At 39.2% G+C, this 22,500-nt stretch overlaps 1 protein-coding gene and 1 pseudogene across 1 annotated transcript in view; both read left to right on the top strand.

The window, feature by feature from the left end:
- LOC138020835 (cathepsin L-like) overlaps positions 1-6,867 on the top strand; it is a 17,500-nt pseudogene extending 10,633 nt beyond the window's left edge.
- Positions 6,868-11,932: 5,065 nt separating this feature from the next.
- LOC138019510 (sorting nexin-16-like) overlaps positions 11,933-22,500 on the top strand; it is a 15,191-nt gene continuing 4,623 nt past the window's right edge. The window contains exons 1-2 of the mRNA XM_068866323.1: positions 11,933-12,157; positions 18,378-18,461. Of these exons, the coding sequence (XP_068722424.1) occupies positions 11,954-12,157; positions 18,378-18,461 (288 nt within the window). The 5' untranslated portion in view covers positions 11,933-11,953. The remainder of the gene's footprint in view (positions 12,158-18,377; positions 18,462-22,500) is intronic.

The raw sequence follows: 22,500 nt of genomic DNA on the forward strand, positions 1-22,500 counted from the left end.
CTTTGTCACATGCATCCTTTGTTTCGTGAGTTGTTAGTATAAACAGGCAATTGCAAGTTAACTTGATCACAGGCGGCCGCTAATATCGATGTCACTTTCGATTTTGCGATTTTATTTGTACAACCAAAAGTACGATAGAAAAATTGAACGTGGCGAAAATCTCCCAAAATGTTTTTCGCTGATGGCAAATTGTTACATTCGCGGCACAAATTTATGATGTTTCCATTTCGCAAATTTTGTTGCTGATGGCAAATAGTTTTATTCTCGATCGGCACTTCCTAAAAATTTCGTTGCGCTCTTCTTAGAAACTGTATATCGATATTTATTTACTTTTGCATCAATATTTCCAAAAGATCTGGAAAGAAGCAGACTAACAACAATTTTTATAAAAGTGACGACACATTTGAAATTAAATTTGCAAGACATATTTCGGTCGTGCAACGACCATCTTTTAGCATCAATATTTGTTTTGCATAAAGCAGGCTAACAAAATCTGTACCTTGCTCAGTTCGCATTTTTGATCATTAAAAAATATTATTTTCGGCTGTATGTTTCTGACGGCAAATCGCATATTTTGAGGTCTCTCATCCAGATACCAACCCCGCCAGGTAGGGCTTAACTTTAGTGAACTCTTGTCTTAGAAAGCTGTCAGAAGCTCAGAGAACACTCTTAGACTTACGGTGAAAAAGAAGTTGCAAAGGAACTTGAAAATGATCAACATGTCAGCCTTGAAGCCAATGTTTCTCGATTTCGTTTTAATTTCTTCAATCTTTCTGGGTTTAGTACTTTACTGAGCCACATGTCCTCTGAGGGGGTATTTACCAAAGACATCTACATGGAACTTTAATGATTTACGATACCAAAACAAGATCGTGTACTATTAGAACTACATATCACGCAAAGACAACTTGAATCTCCTGAAATACAAAACGCAGCTCATTTGACAGTTATGGAAAAAAACACTTGTCACCTACTGCACTACCACACATATGCAATGCGTGCCTGTTTTTTTAAATATCCGGGTCAATTCCTCCCTCCCCACCCCCCGCCCAAATACCCCGTATCCCTATAATTTTTTTATCTAAATATCCCGTATCCTGATCACCCCTACTAGGGCTTCCTTGTTTGCATCTGCAAAGTTAGTAACATTAATTATAAAAGTTTTTACAACAAACAACTTCAAGTTAAATTACAGATTTATCTGTCTGGTAATCTCTTGCCATTTTCCGAAGTTTACCCGTAGTTGAAATTTACTGTAACTGGGCAATTTGACTAACCTGTTTTTGCATTCCACGGATACGCCCGTATAGGCGTCTTGTTCTCTTATACTCAACAGGAACTATAGCACTTATGCCAGTTATAAACAGTATCTTGCCACAATTTAACACAATCCTGTTAATTACTTAACTCGATTAAAAATTGCTTTTTCCGTTATTTTCTGACCTCAGTCGTTAATATTCAGCATCAAAGGGTAGGTCTTAAAATAAATGATAGATCTCTGGATTAAATGATCGGCTTTGAAACAGTCACGCTACACATTTACTGAGGCCAATATAAATAAGTTCTCACGTTAATCTCGTGACCATATAAGTGTCACCATAAAGCATTTTGACGCACTAAAGCAGTCAGTCTTCTTCAGGACGGGTACAAATTGTGCTAAATGAAACGTTTTCTGGCTTTTCTGCTGTGGGTCTCAGTGCACACAAACGGAATCGAGCTGAGTTTTGACCAGTACAAGCATCATTGGCAAGAATGGCAAATCGTACGGGTCTGAAGCTGAACAAATGATGCGCTTCGCCGTGTGGAAAAAGAATCTGAAGGTAATGAACAACCTCAGTTCTCCTGTCCGTAGGTCACTGGAGCGATCAATCCTGTTTCGAAGGAAATGTGTGTGGAGGAGGTGAGAAGGCAAAACTCCACATTTTTCTGCCTCCCCCACCCACTCCGCCCGCAACGAAGACGTTTTGAAGAGGCACGGTCAGCAGCCATTACATGTACTAGATTTTAATGTTACGCATTTTCTGGAACTAAAGAAATAGGTAATCACTTTTCTCAGCGTAATTGCGACACTTATATTCAGCCTTTGGTGCTCATAGAAAACCTGCATTGTTTATGTTTCGCCTCATAAAATCAGAAGATTTGAGATTTACTTTGTCACGCGGGTCACTCGGCGGGTATCACTAAACCAGCTTCATCTCTGTCCCTGCTGCGCATCAATCCTAGATAAGCACTTTTTTTAAACAAGCTGTTTCTTTCCTTCTTCAAAATGTTTGATTCTTTTAACGCCAGCTTTGTTTTCATTTTCCCTTAGTTTATTCAACTGTTCAACTCCGAGCGTCATTCACACAATTTGGGTATGAATCAGTTCGGCGACATGACCTTTGATGAATATCGCTTCAATATCCTTAGCTATCGTCATACTATGCTCTTCTTTGGAAAAGAGCATAATGGTTCAACTTTGCTTCCTGCTGGTGGCACAAGTTTTCCCCGATCTGTTGATTGGAGGAGCAAAGGATATGTAACCCGAGTGAAGGACCAAGGTATTTTCATAACAACTTACTTTTGAGAGTCCTGAAGGGGTAAAATGGGTGGGGAAGTTGGAATTTGATCACCGGAAATGGGATTTTGCCGCTGGTAATGGGAGATAAAATAAAAGTCCTTGATGGGAATGGGATTAGCATTGTCATTTATCAGGTATTCCTGATATCAAAAAATGATATCAAATATTTATTTAGCCTGCGAACGTAGTCGTATTTCGGGGCAGAGAAACCACCGCCGGAAATACGTCTGCGTTCTCAGGCTAATATTTATTATCTTCGTGCACTTGAATAATTGTGACATGTTGTGGTTGCTCTTTTGTTTCAAAACAAAAGCTCTTTGTGTGAAAACAAAAAGGGCAACCGTAACACGTCACAATTATTCAAGATGGCGGCGCCAGGCAAAATTGAATTTTTTCGATCTAAACACTATTTTGGAAAAAAAATAGCCCACTTTCGATATAGTAAAATTCTGTCCTAAACAAAAGGCATCATCTCGAGGGTCTGAGGAATAAATAGAAAGATTTGTATGAGTTTATTTCCCAGAACCTCGAGATGATGTCTATTGTGATGAAATGGAATATGAAATGAATCATATATGAACTGCGGATATGAAATCAAGTGAGGCTATGATCTTCGCAGTTATGAGAGCAATTTTTGCAATTGCGTAGAGAAGCCTGAAAAATTCAGGACTTCAACGTTGAAGTCCTGAATTTTTCAGGCTTCTCTACGCAATTGCAAAAATTGCTCTCATAACTGCGAAGATCATAGCCTCACTTGATGTCTATTGTTTTGGACTGAATTTTGATATGTCGAAAGTGAGCTATTGTAGAGCAAATTTAATTGCAAACATTATTTTGTTCGGTACTTGTTTAAAATTATTTAATCGGAGTGGAGGTTCCCTTAATCTCAACCCTACTATGTTTGTAGCTGATTCATGTTTGACTTCGCTTTGTAACGATCCAGTATCAATTCGAGAGTTTTTTTTCGAATTCACCACATCTTGCTTTTCAGGTATCTTGGGTCGATCCTGGCCGTTTAGTGTAACAGGAGCAGTTGAAGGACAACACTTCAAGAAAACAGGAAAACTGGTCTCACTCAGTGAACAGAATCTTGTCGATTGCTCGGGATGTTACATGGACGAAGAGAACCACTTCCTTTATCAAGCAGTCGCTGATTGTGGTTTCGAGTAGTTAACGATTTTCATCTATAAATAACTGGGCGTAGGAAGGGGTTGATGGGTCAGCAACACGGCTGAGGCCACAGGAAACGTACAACCTCGTTCCCAGGGCTTTTCTCCGATGAGGAGCGGGTTTGCGAAAAAAGCCCTGGGAAAAGCCCTGAGAACGAGGCTGGGGGAGAGGGGGGGGCGTATTGTAACATCTCGTAGCAACAGTTTGTGGCATCAGCCAACGAAATGTTCTTTTGTCGCCATGGGACCACTGAAACGGTCAATGAAAACGATACATGTTGCAAGAGACGTCTAGTTTACCACCCATTGCAAAACACTTGTTCCTTTCTTTGCCGTTCTCTTCTCAACAACGACTTAAAAGACAAAGCCAGACCTGGTCACTAGGAGAATGTGTGCAACCGGAAATTTTCTATTTCCGCTCTTGGCTGCCAGGCTCCGGTCGCACAAAGTCCGGACGACTTTAAATAGCGCATGTTACATATAGTGGTGACTTATTCACTGGATAAAGTTATCTGGCCTTCGAAAACTGGAGTTAGGCCGTTTGTACTTATTTATGCAATTTATAATGTAAAGTTAAAGTGTTCTTACACTTGACATTTGCAATTTATGCGAAAATTAAGTTAATTGCTGCTATCCAGTCTACACTGACATGTAAAAGGAAACGGAGGTTGCACCATTCATAGGCCTGGTAACCTAGTCACAGGTATGTCGTGACATTCTGTACAGTCGGTCATAATCCACATTGCATGGATTATCAACCATTTAACGGTGCCTGGAGACATGGCTCTTAAAAGGAAGTTTTTAGTTTAGTTATGTCAGTAATTTTCAGACATTGCAGGAGAAACTGAACCGATTATGGTTACAAACTGAGCTTAGTGAAACAACACAATTTACTTATCTTGAAAAAAGAAAGGAAAGGAACTTTATTTAAGTGTCTAGTCTTCTTGCGTTGGAGCACTAATTGAGGATATATTAAACTGAAATCAACCAATAAACGCAATCAAACGTTCGTTTTCGATGGAGGAAAGGGTAACCGGAAAAAATATGACGCCGAGTCTGGGAATCGAACCCAGGCCACATTGGTGGGAGGCGAGTGCTCTCACCACTTCGCCAGCCCTGCCCCCAACCTTCTTGACGTTCGTGTTCCCAGCAACATTCATCCATCCATCCATCCATCCAAGACTGTTACATTTTAATATGAAGTCTGTTGCTCTAAGACATTTAGCCAATGGAGCATGCATTAGCTCCTTAGTGCTGGCATTTGTTTACGCTTTATTTGTAATAAAGTTCACAGAACTTTGATCGTTTTCTCTAAAGTTAATTGCCCCTTATTTGTCTTTTGCTCCCCAGGTACATCATAAGAAACGGAGGGATCGACACAGAGTCTGGGTATCCAGATCCTTGCAATAAGTCTTGCTGTTTTCTTAAGGACAAAGTAGGCGCCACTGTTACTGGTAAATGTGAGGTATTGATGCAAAGTGTGGGGAGCACACAGGTCACACAGTTAAACTTTGAAAAGCATAAACCGCAAACAACTACCACACCGAAGAATCATCCACACCTTCCTCATCTTTCATGAAGCCAAAGCGCTTAGCATCTGCTGGCAAAATCCAGTATAAAAGAAAAGTAAGTCAGTCCTCTCACCTTCCAACTAGATGAAGTTTTAGCTCTCGATTTCCTTACTTTAACTTTGGCTAAAATTATCGGTACTACACGTTCTCAAAACACGTCATAGTAAATGTCATTTCCGTTCTCTTCTTCCCCAGGCATGCATATGTAATTCGAATTTAATTAATTATTAATTACCCTCACCTCTAGTGAGAGGTGGGATGAAAATGAATTGCCTTTCGCAAAAGCAACAGCATCTGCATTAATTTCTTAGCTGTGCCGAAAAAAAAACGCTAACAAGCACTGTTGTCTTCAGAAACAATTTATATTTATCTGTTAGGTTACGTAGACCTACAGCGAGGAAGCGAACTTGCCTTGCATTGCGCCGTAGCCACAGTTGGCCCAATTGCTATTGCCATTGACGCAGGACAGCCATCATTTCAGTTTTACCGGGCGGAGTCTATGATGACCCGTAAGTGCTTATTAAATTGTATTTTTAACTGCATCGATCGATACGATGACATGATCCCCGCCATCTCAGTTCCTATTACCAACTTAACAAAAGAAGATTTCCTAATGCGGCATGTCTGTTCATTGATGGATTAGTTCACAAATGACGTCAAAATGCAGAAAGAACAATAAAAAATGGAAATCTATATGCTATACTATCAGTGGACAGTGATTACTTCAAAACCCAGGGTTCAAACTGCAACCAGGTTGACAACCACTTCGCACACTTTTTGAACTACACTTCAAGTCTCTCCACTGAAGCCACAGCAGCCTCAAACTACCTTTGAATGATGACTTGATACTGCGCAAATTGTCTAGCTACGTGCGAGTATCACTTCTCTCATTTGTCTACAACACGCACTTCAAATAGAGCGAGTTTCAATCGAGTGTCGTAAAACCAAAACCAAAGTAATTACTTTGGCCAATCAAAAAGTACGGAGACAATCCGGTAAACCAATCAGAACTCGAAGTAATTACACGTAGCCGACACAAAGCGCGGGAAGATGTGCACGCGCGAGCCACGATTGGTTTTGGTTTCACTTCTGATTGGTTGAAAAAGTGGCGCGAGAACTTTGAACCAATCACTGAGTGAGTGAAGTAATGCAAAACCAAAGCAATAATTACTTTCGACACTCAATTGAAAACCACTCTATACATTCATTTCATTCATACTTAATTCAGGTTATCATATCAATGTGAAATGCTGTGACCACTTTTATTCCGTCGTTTCCTTTTCTTATGTGTACTTTCATCTTTAAATGCAGAGACTGTAGCAGCACAGAACTGGATCACGCGGTTCTTGTCGTTGGCTACGGTATCTACCAAGGCAAGGACTACTGGCTAGTGAAGAATTCCTGGGGAACAAGTTGGTGAATGGAGGGTTACATCATGATGTCACGGAACAAGAACAATCAGTGTGGAATTGCTTCAAACGCCAGCTATCCACTTGTTTGATGCAATTGTCTTGTACTAACGCAAATGAATTTTGTCTCAAAAGATACTTCTAACTTATAGCCACTGTACCAGACTTCATTCGATTGTTGTCTTACCCAAAGCCCCCCCCCCCCCCCCCCCACCCTGCAATGATAAAACCATGTAACAATGTCTATGATGGGAGCAGGGGTGGTGCAGTGTTGAGAGCACTCGCCTCCCACCAATGTGGCCCGGGTTCAATTCCTGCTCCCGGCGTCATATGTAGGTTGAGTTTGTTGTTGGTTCTCTCCTTGCTCCGAGAGGTTATTCTCCGGGTGCTCCGGTTTTCCCCTCTCCTCAAAAACCAACACTTCCAAATTCCAATTCGATCCGGAATGCACGGACACATGTTGAACGAGCTCCTGAGCGCTCTTGAGGTGTTCCGTGGGTAAATAAATTCCATTTCCATTTCCATTTGATGCGTTGAAGATTGAACCGGCAAACTTGCATGCAAGGAAGATTCCTGTTTTGAGCGCACATAGATTCAAAGTTAGATTATTCTTTTCAATAACCTAATATAAACAACGATTGCTGTACATATCATCACATCATCACATAACATGACCCCTGCAGGACGACCATATTTAATTTTGAGGGCTGAAAAAGGCCACGCCCTTCTTCCATTCCTTTAAATTAATTGAACTTTGCTGGTATAAGTGGCACTCTGGTAATCTGGATGCATTGCTGTCTTCATTCCCGTTTTCAGTCAATATGTTCGAATAAACCCACATAAATTCCTCTACTACGAATTAAATGGGGTGTCCGAGTTTCTCGGTGCTCTGTTCTTGGCCCATCGCTATTTCTTGTTCTATTCCTTTCATTCCTTTCACTCCAATCCCCGCCCATGTAAAATTCTATATCGCGCGGGCTGTAGTACGCCTAGCTAGTAAGACACCTGGGGCCTGTTTCTCGAAAGTCCCGAAAAGCCATTTGCGACTGCCAACCGCTTGTTTTGGAAAGCTGATCTTTTAACATGTTTTTAAGCTAACTAAAAGAAACTCGTCTGTGAAGTTTGACGACTTAAATCCTCTCCATTCTTGCGATTCAAAGGGAATTGTGACACTGGCCGAAAATGACCCGTAAAATTTCGGGACTTTCGACAAACGGTACCCTGCACTGCAGGTTGCTATCATCCTTTCTGCTGACGACACTAACATTTCATGTAAACATAAGAATACGTGAACTAATAAAATTGTGAAGTAAGAACTTTCCAGCGTGGGTTCCTGATTCAAAGCTAACTTACTCTACATCCCGACCAGATTAAGCATATTAAGTATATAGGGGTCCAGATTCGGGGCCCACGTATTGTACCGTTCCGTCAGGGAACAAACTCTGGCTATCAATCCCAAAACAACTTACACCTCTTCTGCCACAAATGATCCTTTTCCTTTTTTTTCCCAAAGTTACAAGTTGCAGTTGTGATCTCAATCCTGTTCCTGCACCTGTAATTGAAGCCCCGTTTGTCTGTGTTGACACCCGTTATCACTGAAGTTGTCAATCGTTCTCTGGTTACTGGCTGTGTACCTCAGTGCCTCAAAAATGCTCGGATTAGACCGTTGCTTAAGAAAAGTGATCTGGACTCTGAAAACTTCAAGGACTTTAGACCAGAGTCTAACCTTCCGTTTATTTGTAAAGTCATTGATCAAACTGTCTGCTTTCAGCTTGTCAATTACGGAAACTAATAACCTGGGTGAAAGCTATCAATCGGCTCATAAGGTTGTTCATGGTACTGAAACAGCCCTGCTTAGAGGTCATGATGATACTTTGAGAGCGATTGATGACAACAGATCCGTTACCTTATATTATTACTTGACCTCTCGGCTGCCTCTGATCTAGTCGACCATGGAATTTACAACGTCGTCTTGAATTCCACTTTGGTATTAAGGGCAGTGCTTTATCGTGGCTTCAATCTTACCTCAGGGATCGTCGCCAGTTTGAGTCTGTCCGTAATGAATCTTCATTTTGTTATTCCCTGCATTATGACGTGCCACAAGGGTCAGTTTTCGGGCCCATATGGCCTCTATCTTTAGTACACCTCACCTTTCGATTTTGTACTCTATCTTTACGAAATAAGAGATCTTATCAGTCTTATTATTAAGTAGTTTTTATTACACGAGAAACGCCAGAGGATATCAATGTTAAATTGTACTGATCTTCAGTCATCAAGAACTTTTGTAAGCAAGAGAGGTTTTGTTGTTCCAATTAAATCAGTTTTCGACAACGTGTAGTACCATTTCTATGCGGACGATTCGCAAAGATACGTGTCGTTTGACTCGAACCTACCTGGACAATTCACTACCACCAGATTAGAAGCTTTCATCAGTGACGTTAGTAATTGGATGTCCTCAAATTGACTGACACTTACTCTGATAAGACAGATTTCCTCGTTTTCGTCTCCCATTTCCGTCCTTGGCCATTGCTTTCCCGGCCCCCATTCTGATTGGCAATGATTCTTTCAGTCCCTCAAATTCTGCCAGGAACATCGTATAACTCACACATACCGGCTACAACATACGTTGGGGATGACGTCCATTCTCTTAGCCATGAGAAGCAGTTCTTGGTGCTCATGCTATCATCATTCCATCTTGCTGTATGCAGCTTTCCCCTGCCATGCTTCATCACGTACTGTCTTCAACAACTGTTCTTCGTACTTTGATCTCAGCAGTTGCTTTGCCTTTGTCGCCATCACCTCCTTGTCCATCAGCTTCACATACCGTTGGTTTCGGGTTGGCAAGCCTCAGCGTCAGTCCAAGTTCCTTACTAAACCTCAGGGCCTCTGCAATCATTGACTGATATCCCAAAACTATTATTATTATTATTATTATGATCGTTATCGTTATCGTTATCGTTATCGTTATTATTATTATTATCGTTATCGTTATCGTTATCGTTATCGTTATCGTAATTGTTATTGTTATGGTTATCGTTATTATCATTATTATTATTATTATTATTATTATTATTATTATTATTATTATTATTATTACTGCCACAGTGAGTGAGCCTGAAGCGAACGAACGAGGCAGCCAAAACACATTTTTCGAAAAGCGAGGGATTGTGGTCAAAGGTGCAAGGAATTGTGGTTATGCGCGGATGGAAGAATTAAGATTCGCGGTATGACTTCGCTTCTCGTATCGTGTACACTCTCACGCAACGAGAAAATAAATTCGAAATCCTTAAATGAAAAAGGCCAAAAACTTGGAATGTTGTAGGAAACAATTCTTTAAATCGCCTCTCCAATTCTCAGGTCTGTGCAGTACATCGTTTCTCAGTTATTTGTCGAAGCGTTTAACGCAACTTTACCATCGGAGTTTTCTTGGTCCACCAATATGGCGGCCGGTAATCAACGAAAACATCTGGAGTTCACTTTGCGATGAAAGTGCTTACTTCTCGCTCATGAGATAAAATACATGCGTATGAACACATCTACTAATTTACTGCTCTGATTCATAGGGATAGAAATTTTTTTCCAACTTTGAAATAGATTTGTATCGTGATGTCACGCAAGGTGACAATCCGGAAATTCAAATGCTGTGCTTTGGATAAAAATTCAGAAGACCTTGCGATTTGATGACGTCACTGTGTCTAGAGGGGGGTCCAGAAGAAGGTCTAGTTGAGGATTCACCTCTTACACCCCACCCCCGGATTAGTCACCCCGTCGACGAACTAAAAGGCGTGAGAGAGACTGCTCGTGGTTTAGCTCAGAACTTTCACGTAGTTCACATAGTTGCACACGTCCTCCAATCTAAAGTTCGCTTCCGGAAACTCGGTGAACAATTAGGATGTGCCATTCATGGTTTAAGCCGATGTTATCATTATTCGCCCCACACTGATACTAATTTACACTGACTGAATAATGTACAACTTAATGCAATATGCGTGTCCAGGGCCTTGTTTGCAGTCGCGCCTTCAGATTGACACTGAATGAGAACGTATGTACACTCAGGCCTGAAATGAATGAATTAAATAATGTTACACGAAAATGTTGGCAGTGAGAAACTCTGCCTTTATTGACCAATAAACAAACTAGTTTTTACAGTTTAGTTCAGAGCGTTGTTCGTAACTTGGACAGAATAAAATGGTACAGAAATGCCACCTTCCACCTTAATCAAAGATGAAGCCCCGCGAAGGCCATAACGCGCCATGTTTGGGGAGAGGGGTGGTCTCAATTTTCCATTTAATCTGTTCAAGATTGTAGTTACTAGTTTCTCTAAAAGTTTTACACACAATTTTGTTTAATTTTTTTAACCGTCACTTCTAAAGATGTATGTTGTATCATACGAAACGCCAAGTTCAAATGCATTACTACATGTTTATCATCACAGTTTGTTTTTTGTATATGTACCACCTTCATATATGCTTATGTTAAAATTAGACTGTTCCAGGATCCCAGATAGTCGGGAAAGAGAAAAATATCCAACTAAGTCTCTCACTCAATTGAAGGATTATTCTTAATTGTCAATTTCTTCCAAGTCAAGTATTATCGTTCATTTTGGACACTGAAGGCTTGATATTGATCAATTGAAATGAACATATAACTTTTAAAAGCCAAGCTGGACTCGCAGCACTCGAACCTACAATTGTAGGAACGTTTGATTAATATCCGCTTAAAAGCCTGAAAAATTTCAGGACTTCAACAGGGTTTGAACCCGTGACCTCGTGATACCGGTGCGACGCTCTAACCAACTGAGCTATGAAGCCGCTGACGCTAGGAGCTGGTCATTTGTGGGTTCTAATTTTCCTGTGAGTAATGAATAAATTGTTAATCACTGCGTCCATACCTGCGAGGATGATAGTTTTATTTGATTTCATATCCGCAGTTCAGTATATCATTCATTTCATATATCATTTCGTTCATTGATTCATTATTCACTGGAAAATTAGAATCCACAAATGACCAACTCCAGTTGGTTAGAGTATCCCACCGGAATCGCGAGTTCACAGGTTCAAACCCCGTTGTAGAGTCCTGAAATTTTCAGTCTTCTCTTCGAAATTGCGTCCATAACTGCGAGGATCATAGCTTTTTTTGCGTTCTTTGTCACGCAGATGTCACGCAGGTACTCACTCCATCGCCTGCCACGCAAATTCAGGAGGCCTGGGAGCAAGAGCGGAAGCACGAGAACGGAAGCAGAAGATGGCGCTTGAAGGGCAAGTCAGTTATCTGTCAACTGAATTCCCCGGGGTTTTGCAAAGACCACGGACTCCAAGGCGAACTCCGGGACTCAGAATAAACCAAGAAGACGAAGAGGAAATCAACGATGGAAGGACATCGCCAAATCTGGGAATGAGAGCTCCAATCATTGGTTACGAAGTGGTCGATGAACGCCAGAAATTTACGGTACGTTCGTTTGCGTTTTTTGTGTGGATTTCTTGAGGTTTAATACGAATACTTCGTCCCCCATCAAGTCTTTGATTTCGTAAAATGATATTTAATGATAAGCTTGTTGAGAAGAATTTGGAGAAAGAGCGATTTATTTTGAAGCACTAGTTGCTTGTAAAATGAAAGGATAATTATGTTTATGTATATAAGGCGCGTGACCTAATAAACATCTTTGTCTTGCAAGTTAAAAACTGTACGTCTTTGCGGGGTCATTTGCACGCAGCACGTTTGCAATCATTCGGGCCGAATTAACTTTACAGAGGTATGGTTACTCAACAATATTTGATAGATATGATTGAAACTGAAAAAATTGTTTCAGCAGAGATCAAAGAGTATAGAGGCATTGTATGAATTTTTGCAAATTCAAAATTAAAAGAAACGGAAATCCTTAGCCGTAATCCGAGACGATTTTGACTAGGTGTAGTTCATGTTTCCCCAGGCACTTCGACAATGTCAAGTAATCGTTCAAGTTTCGGTGCTTTCCTTTAACGTTTTCGTGAATATTAATTGACGTCATTATGACCATTACATATTATGACGATTTTAATGCATCTTGTAATTCAATTAAGAGTGATGTTTTCCTTAAATGTAAAGCTAATATTGGCTAGATTGCAGAATACCCGGTCAAAAGAACTATTTGCGGGCAGAACTGCTTTGTATACTTTTAAGTGTGAAATGCTTTCTTCTTCTTAATAAATACTTAAGCTCCTACAAACAGGAAATAGTTTGGTCAGGATTAGGCTTTATTGACCTATTTAAGAGTCCTTTCAGTTTCTGTCGTTTTCTTTTTCATCTATCTTCCCATATTTGCAGAACAGGAGCATAGTTTTTTAGGACAAGTTAAAGGAGAATGCTTGAGCATAATCTAAATACCTTGTTGTTATAATTGTGCATTTTAAAACAGTTGGACTCTGGAGTTCAACTTTCAACAGGTTTCCTATTCATTGGGACAAGAATGTGTGACACAGTTGGTAGCCTCAAAGCCTGTCAAAAAATAGAAACCATTGTAGTAGACTGGTCAATACAACACTGAGTGTGATCACATTAATGTGTTGTGCTGAAAGATCATCAGCAAAACTTGACCTGTCTAATTGAAATTCTTACTTTACTGCCCAGATGCAATGAGATGTCTGCCCCTTAAAGGGCATCTCTTTCAAAAAGATGATGATGATGATGCCCCCCACCCCCCTGCCTCCTTTTGTCTGTTGGCTTTAAAAAGTAGCACATTAGCTTTGTGTAGAAAGCATTTCTGTATGATTTCAGAGGGCAAAGAAAGACTTAGGAACAAGATTCCAGTCCTAACAATAAATAACAATACACGTACATTGCCTCATGAACCTTGATAACATCCCAACCGGTGGTCCAGCATCTTAAATAGTGAAGTCACAGGTTCTAGTCCTAGGGACATTCAGAATTTTTCCAGAGTACTGTATTCCCAATTCAACATCGAAAACAATTAATACATCTCTTCGTCAATTTATCAAGGTTAAAATAAAATTATACAAATTTTCTTCTGCAACACAATTGCAAGAATGCCAACAAATTTTAATAATACATGTAGCAGTAAAGTAGGATCATATTATTGTCATCTCTATAGTATTATTAACTTTTGGTAACTTAAGTTTTGACCTCCGTTCCTCCTCCCCCTCCCCTCCCCTCCCTTCCTCTTTGCTCTTACCCCCATCTTTGGCAAGACGACTGAGACTTGGAAAAATGAGTTGGAAATTTGGCACTGAATGACAGATGTAGACGAAAAGTAACAGGCACTTGTAGTTTATACTTTATCATTGCACGGACAGGCACAAGCAAAAGGCACATCGAAATCGATGTGGAAAAGTTGAGCAAGAAAAATGGATGGCAAACTCTTATTGGCAAATAGGACAAGATATTTCATTGGGATTCTGTCGATGTAGCGTATGAAAATTACACCAAATTTGACACATATCACAGAGAAGAAGGACAAGACATGTCCAGCTTTATCATCGAGTTTGAAAGGAGGTATGATCTTTGCAAAAAAGTCGGATATGTCATTGCCTGATGCTGTTTTAAGTTTCAAACTCCTCAACAGTGCTGGTCTATCAGAAACAGATAGATAATTGGCTTTAACTGCAGCTAGGGATTTAAAGTTTCTCTCAATGAAATCTGCAATTAAGCGAATCTTTGGAGGTTCATCACATTCAGACAGTCTTGTGGGTGGCAGTGGTATCACAGTTTCTAAAGCAGGAAAGTGTGTGCCATACAAAGTCTGGCAATCCACATCATAGATCAACTGGGAGATCTGGTTTTAACCACGGTTCTAGTGGTGAAAAAGGGCAGAAACTGAAGAATACACAAAAGGGGACAAGTCCATTGGACAGATATGGGATTCATACAAAATGTGCAATATGTGGATCTGTTTTTCACTGGGTAAAGGACTGCCCCCACAAGGAAGATGTTCATGAGGCTGTTTGTGAAAACCAAGAAGAAACAAGGGATTGTACCATAACTTTGCTTGTACATGTAAGAGCTGTGGATCCCAGTGAAGTACTCATGTGTGAAGCCTTTTCTTTTCTGTGGCCAACAATGGTTAAACAACTACATTGATCTTGGAGATAATGATCAGAAATTGCAAGTTAATAGAAAACCCAGTGATCATATCTTCAGATTTGGAGATGGTCAGCAGGTTTAATCTGAACAACAAGTTACCATCCCAGCTATACCGGTATGTCCAATTGGTGGTACAAAGTGCACCATTGAAACTGATGTTGTGGAAAGTAAGCTGCCTCTTTTGCTGCACAAGAATTCCTTAAAGAAGGTTCAAACTGTGTTAAAACAGTGACTTTGCAAAAATGTTTGGTCAGCCAGTGCAACTGTTTCAAACATCTTCAGGCCCTTATTGTGTTCACCCATTGACTCCCAGGGGATCCCCATTGACGAGTAAAATAGTCAGGCGTTAGACAGAGTAAAAAAGTCTGGCCCGTTTAGGCCGGTTTGGGGTTAATTTATTAAATAATGACAGGGAGTCACATTTTTTTGGCAAACCAGGTTTCAAGAAGTCAAGATGTGGACACATCATTTCAAACACAGTTGTACACTGAACAGGAAGCCCTTCAATCAGAAGTCCTGCAGGTGATTGAACTCTATGACAAAGGACAAACAAAGGAAGGAACTAATTAAAATTCAAAAACACTTTGGACATACATGTACTACTGCAGACAAACTACTGTAACAAAAGCTCTTGGTGAATGCAGGGGTGAGAGATTTGGAGCTGTTTGAAATGCTGAGGCAAGTGGTTAACAACTGTGAAACCTTTGCATTACACAAGAAGACACCCCCAAAGCCAGCAGTTGGGCTTCCACTTGCTACAGATTTCAATAAAACTGTGACTGTAGATTTACATGAGTTGGAGACAAATGTCTGGTATCTGCACATTATAGATGAGTTCACCAGATTCAGTGCAGGTGCTATTGTCAAAAGAAAGCTGCCAAATGTCTTTGTCCAAGAGATATTTGGGTGTCCAAAGTCCTTGTTTAGTGATAATGGTGGTGAAATCAATAACAGTGAGACGAGAGGTGTGTGAAAACATGAACATTGAGGTCATCACAACTGCTGCATATGCACTATTAATTTAGTAATGGTCTTTTGGGGAAGCACAATCATTTTCTAACCAACATCCTGCTGAAAGTCAAACATGCGGAGAAATGCAGCTGGGAGGCTACCTAAGCAGAAACAGGCATAAGCCAAAAAAAACCTTTGCCAAGTGCTAGTCATGTACATGTACATGAACTGTAGATGTAGATGTAGACGGTAATCGCCTCTTTCAAGTGTCAATGAAGCCTTGTCTTAAACGAGGTTGTCGTTTCCAGATATGGAATGTGGATTTCAGTCTTTACCGAAACAACAGAGCCAGATATTCTTGGTAAACAGAGGCGAAAAAATGGGTAAGTTGCAGAGAAAAGAAACCAAAATTCACGAAATTCAGGCTAGTGTACAAAGTCCAGAGATGCTTGGCAGCTCAGACCTCAGTACCTTAGGACAAGTGCTTTTGGAAATCCACTCGTCCGCGATATGAGAGTGCATGTACTCATCTCAGACGGGCGGAAGAGCATAAGTTTTTCGCCCTGCAAGAGGCCAGACAATAAAGAATGAAAGGGAGCTGGCAGATTTATTGGTCAAGATGGTAAGATCATTTTGTCAGACATGGTGGAGTTGTGGTCAGTGTCCATGTACATGTGTACAGGTTGCAAAAATCTTGTGAGGGGCAGCATGCTTTGAGAAACATTAGTGAACTTCCTGGAGCCCAGCAAAAATCCAATGGTGAGCCAGAGACAGAAAGCCAAATTTTGTTGACTCGGAACTTGATAATAATGTTGATACAGGAGCAAAGCTTTGTCCACAATCCACACCAAACATAGAAGTGCAAGTCCAAGAGTCAAAAGTAAAAAGAAAAGCAACCATATTTAACGTTGATATCTTGTAACAGTAATTCAACTGACAAACCTGACGTCAATGGTGCACTCATTTTACTCCCCCCTCGCTATCAGTGCTCCGTTTTACGGGTATTTAAAGCTATGTACGTAAGCTACACAGAACGGAAAAAAGTCGAAACAAGGATGTGAGATCCGGGAATCGAACTCAGGACCTCTTGCACCAAGGATTCAAATGCAGACGCGGTCAAAGAAAAATTACTGATGACGTGGAAGCAGGACAAACAGTTGAACTAATATCTGGATGGGAGACCATCAAGATATGCCTATTGTAGACACCATATGCATCATAGTGCCTTTTTTCAATTGGAATACATATTTAGCGGAATATTGACCATTCATAACATTAGGAGGCTTAAATCTACATGTAGGTGTAATCATTTATTATCAAGTGCGTTCGTTGGGAAAACATTATTGATCGGAGGCTTCAAAGTTTCAGCATACATTTACCACTCCTGTTTTGTTAGATCTTTATTTGCTCCCAATTTATTACCGCATACCATGTAGCACTTTTATTTTAAGGGGTTTAATTTTTGCGGATAGTACCTGATCTGCAACAATAAGTTCCAGCAGAAAAAAAACACCAGCAAAATTAAAAACCACAAAAATTTACTTCCGTTAATATAATTAAAAATGGCTTTCAATGCACTTGTGTTACTATCTCGTACATTGGGTAAAAAATATCGTATGTTTTGATATTTGCCTTGAGAAAAAGCAATCAGAGCTTGCTACAAACAAAACATCTCTCTGAGGCACAAGAAACAAACTCAAAGCAGAAAGGTCATGTTTAACTTTCTCAAACAGGTCATTTTCTAAGGGCTCTAGGATGCCACATCTCTTCCACCCATTCTCGATGATTGAGGGCTTTAATTTATCCAAAAAGTAATAAACGTTGAAGAGAAAAGAAGACCGCAAAAAGTAGTTCCCAGCAGAAATTTCAGTCAATCCAAGTGGCAAAAATTTGTTCCTGCAAACCTCAAAAAATCTCCAATCCACAACATAAAAGTCTTGCAAAAATTTCATGCTACACGGTAGTATCTTTTAACCTTGTTAAGCGCTATGAGCTGTTAGGATATGAGCGCTATATCAGTATGATTATTATTATAATTACTATTATCATTATCATTATCATTATCATTATTATTATTTACGCGCTGAGTATTAATATGTGAGGCTTGTGGAATGTGGCTAAAAATAGAAAGTTTAGAGTAAAGACGTAAAAATCAAGATGCCCATGTACACCCTGTATGTATGACATAATTCAAGATGGCACTGAAAAAGCAGATGAACAAAAAACGAAAACTTGCTAAAGCTCACACTGTGCACTGCATACCCAAGATATTGGCGAATGCAATTACGGTAGTAACATTAAGCATAATAGTTAAATGAAAAACTCGTTATATCCATATGTGTATTGTTGTAATTTCGTAGATTGGGAGGAAACAACGAAAAAATGAAACATCAAAAATAAAAAAAGAGATACAAAAGACAATAAGACTGGAAGTACATGTATATGAATCTCTCTTTGGTTTTTTGAAATAACTTGATGACAGCAGTATTGGTCAAAGGAAAGTTGCTATTCCAACATTTAGCACCTGCAAAAGTATAAGGCATCTGACCTCTTTTATCAACCAAGGGAAAAAACATCAAAACTTTCCTATAAGCTATTGCTTTTTAGCAAGGTCTGCATGAATTCTTACTTTATCCTTCAGGTTTACAAGATTGAAGTAAAAGGTCCCAGTAGGAGTTGGTTTGTCTTCCGTCGCTACACAGATTTCACACGTCTCAATGACCGGGTAAGGCTGAGATACATGTAGTCAGTACTGGAAGGACAGTAAAAAACAGTCAGCGCATTCCCTTCTTTGCATATTCTGAGAGTTCATTGATACTTTCAAGTTAACATAATCACTAAATTAAGTTACATTCTTATGCACTACGCTCAAACGAATGTAAAATATTTTAATTCCTTAATGCTCTAAAATTCACAACAAGCCCTAACCATTCAAATTAGAAGAATTCAAACATGTACCAATAGAAAATTAATTACATTGTTAAGGAAAAATAGCTGAGTGCAAAGTTCTTCTCTACTGCAATTTTGCTAATGGACAATTTGACATGGGTTATTCCCTTTCTTGCTGGCTGACAGAAGTTTATATGAAATTACTATTTACATGTAGAATCGTTTACTGGGAAAGGACAAAAAAACGACAAAGAGTTCAAAAGCTAATTGTCCATTGGCAAACTTGTGTTTTCAGGAGACCACAAATCCAGTCAAATTAAAGCAGATGAAATCAAATTTTTGTGGTAGATAAGAGGAAAACTGGAGGACTCAGAGAAAAATCTACAGTTTTATTGAAGCAGAGTACAGTACATGTAGATAACCAATGCACTCTACCCACTTATGACACTGTGGTCGATAAACATACCTAGGACACATTAGAGAAAGGAGAAATATCTGACCAATGCATTCAACCTGCTCCCTCAATCAGGTTAACATCGTTTATTCACCCATTGACTCTAGGAGTGAGACTTAATAGCAGGGCTGTCAACCACCAAAGTCTTCAAATATTGATCTAATAATAAACAATTATTGGATGAGGTTGAGCATGATATCATGAATAGGCCATTTTACAGTTATTTGCTCAGCAACCAAGCCTATGAATGGCTGAGAGGCTGCTGGTGACCTTGCATTGATACAGACCTCACTGCTTTTATCATGTAAAATGTGTTGTTGTAACGCTAATTAGTCCGTATTAACATTACCAAAGCATGAAGGTTTGTATCAAAACAGGGTCACCGGCAGCCTCGCTTCCATTGCTAGGCCTGGTAACTTAGCCACAACTGTAAAATGGTCTATTATCAAAACCGAGGTCTGTGTTATCTGCCGAAGCCGAAGGCTGAGGCAGATAACACAGACACGAGGTTTTGATAATTCATGATATCATGCGAAAACTGAATTCAATAATAATTACTGTTTTATTGTACGTTTTTGACCAATTTGATTTCACATAATTCATCCTCAGAAACAGAAGCGAAGCGTTCAGCCATTTTGTTTCTAAGGAGAACACTGCAAGGGGCTTAGTAACCAGGCAGACATTGAACTTGACATGATAAATGTAATATCTGCAGCTGATATTACATTTACATGTATCATGTCAAGTTCACAAGCTATTGTGAATTTATTGAATGCTCTCAACCAATCAGATTTTTCAGAGTGAGTCTGATGTATAATAATAATATTGATTGGGATGGGATGATAAAATTTAATGACATCATAACGCTTGTGACGTCATTGCTGGTGACGTCATATTACGTCTTTTAGGCAAAAAAATACTCTTTGACTCCATTCAATGTATTTAAATCGGAATCTTAACAGATTTTTCAGCTACATTATTTTGTCTTTACAAGTTGGAAACCAAATGTTAAGAGTCCTTAAAACTCCCCCTGAATCGAAGTTAAAAATCGACATTTTCATCTCCATGATTTGACAGTCAAGTACACAAGACCTCATGCAACCTAGGCAAAAAGACAGAAAACACGCAAAAAGATGTCATTGGCATTCCAACACTTGATTTGATTGTTATATTTCAGACCAATCACATTTTTGCTTAAATTATGATTTTTACGTTTGAATTTTGTTATTATCGATGTTATAATAACTAAATTTTATTGTTGTGAAAGTCAATTCTCACTAGAAATGACAAGCTTCGGCAATTAATCGGGAGATTTGAGACCGTAAAAATTCTAATAAAAAAACTAGAAAAATATGGAATACAAGGAATAGCAAAGGAACGGTTTATCGCTTACCTAACCAACAGACAACATGTTGTTTCACTAAACAGTGTATCATCTGGCTTACACAACATCACTTGTGGCATTCCTCAACATTCCTCAAGGGTCCATGTTAGGGCCTTTATTATTTTTTATATATATTAATGATTTTCAGGAAAGTTCTGATTTACTTGTCGAATTCCACCACTTTGCTGGTGATTCTAATTAAATTCGTCTTACAAACATACATGTTAGAACCCACTAGATCTAGAATCTGACGCTAACAGGGAATTAATCAAAATAAGTGAATGGTTATGTGCAAATAAATTATTTCTGAATATCGAGAAATCAAATTTTATTATTTTCCATTCTTATCAAAGGCGTCTTGATAGGCATATAATCCTTAGCATCTCAGGAATACCCATGAAGCAAGTCGAGTCAATCAAATATCTGGGCATCTTTATTGATCTCAACACTTATCATGGAAACATCAGGTTAATCAAGTCACAAAAAAAGTTAGAAGAGGTATAGGTATTCTTTCCAAAAGACGGTATTTTATCAACACTAGAACACTTCTCCAGCTATACTATGCATTAATATATCCATTTCTGATATACACTGTATGCTCTTATTACGTGGGGAATTACATATAAATCCACTCTTACAGCTGTAACCTTCTAATTATTTTACAAAAAAAAAAGGCTGCACGCATTACAACTTTTTTTGATCAACGTCCGAGCCCATTATTCAAACTGATAGATCTAGTTGAACTACAGCTGGCCATATTTATGTATAAATTTCATAACCGTCTCCTCCCCTCCACTTTCAATGATCTCCTTACTCCTGTGCATCAGATATCATACATGTGTATAATACTAGATTATCAGCCAAGCATTCATACTTTCTACCAAAAACTAATTATGGAATATTTAATAGGGACCTTTAGATTCTAGGATGAGGACAAGAACGAGTACGAGATTTGACTGCCCGGTTTTAGGGAAAATTCTGACAAGATTCATAACCCGGACAATTAATCTTACTCTTTGTTAGCAGTGTAGGTTGCTCAGTTATTTTTATTGCTGGTAACTTAACCATTTTTGCTGATCAAAAAATGCCAAAACTGCTACCATGTTGTTGACTTGTTTTGATACGACGATATTCTTGCAAAACGTTGTACTAAAATGATGACGGTATCCCGTTTTTCCCACCAAAATGACGCTGGTTAGCGCGCTCACTGTTGCTCATTGAAAAAATTTCGTACTCGTTAGTCGTTCTTGTCCTAGAATTTAAAGCTCTCTAATAAAAGGTATCAAGGTGGAAAAGTATGGAACAAGCTCAATGAATCTTATAAAAAATGTTGTTTTCTCAATTTAAACAAAAATTAAAGCCAATTAATTTTTATTCATGATTACTAATTTTTTTTTTACTAAATAAGCTTCTTCTTTGTCTTCTGTTTCCTTTGCTTTTTTTTCTGTTTGTACTTACTTTTTATGTCTATAAGTAAAAGTGGTAACAGTCCAAATTCGAACTACCGGTATTGCCTGGCTCCCAGGTTTCGCTAGAACTTGTAGTTTATTTGCTTTTTCCTTCCATATATATAATGTAGTATATTTACAATACGTAATGGAGCAAATGAACTTCTTCTTCTTCATAATCTTGAGACCGGGAGGTATGGTCCAAAATCTGGAGTCTCCCGGATTATCCGGGAGAGTTGACAGCCCTGTAATAGATTTTACTCTGTCTAATGCCAGACAATTTTACTTGTCAATAGGGGGTGATTCAGGAGTCGATCCTATAGGTGAAATTTGATAACTGATGTCTTTCTCTACCTTATAGGCTCTTTGGTTCTGCCCCTGGGGCCTGTTTCTCAAAAGTCCCGAAAACTTTTCACAAAAAGCCATTTGTCAAACTGCTAACCGCTTGTTCAGGATAGCCAATCTTTTAACAAGTTTTGAAGGTAGTAAAAAGCAAACGGACTGTGAAGTTTGACGACTTAAATCCTCTCCGTTCATGAGATACAGAGGAAATTGTGACACCCGAAAATGGCCCGAAAAGTATCGGGAC

This window comes from Montipora capricornis, chromosome 10 (assembly GCF_036669925.1).
Source record: "Montipora capricornis isolate CH-2021 chromosome 10, ASM3666992v2, whole genome shotgun sequence".
NCBI lineage: Eukaryota > Metazoa > Cnidaria > Anthozoa > Scleractinia > Acroporidae > Montipora > Montipora capricornis.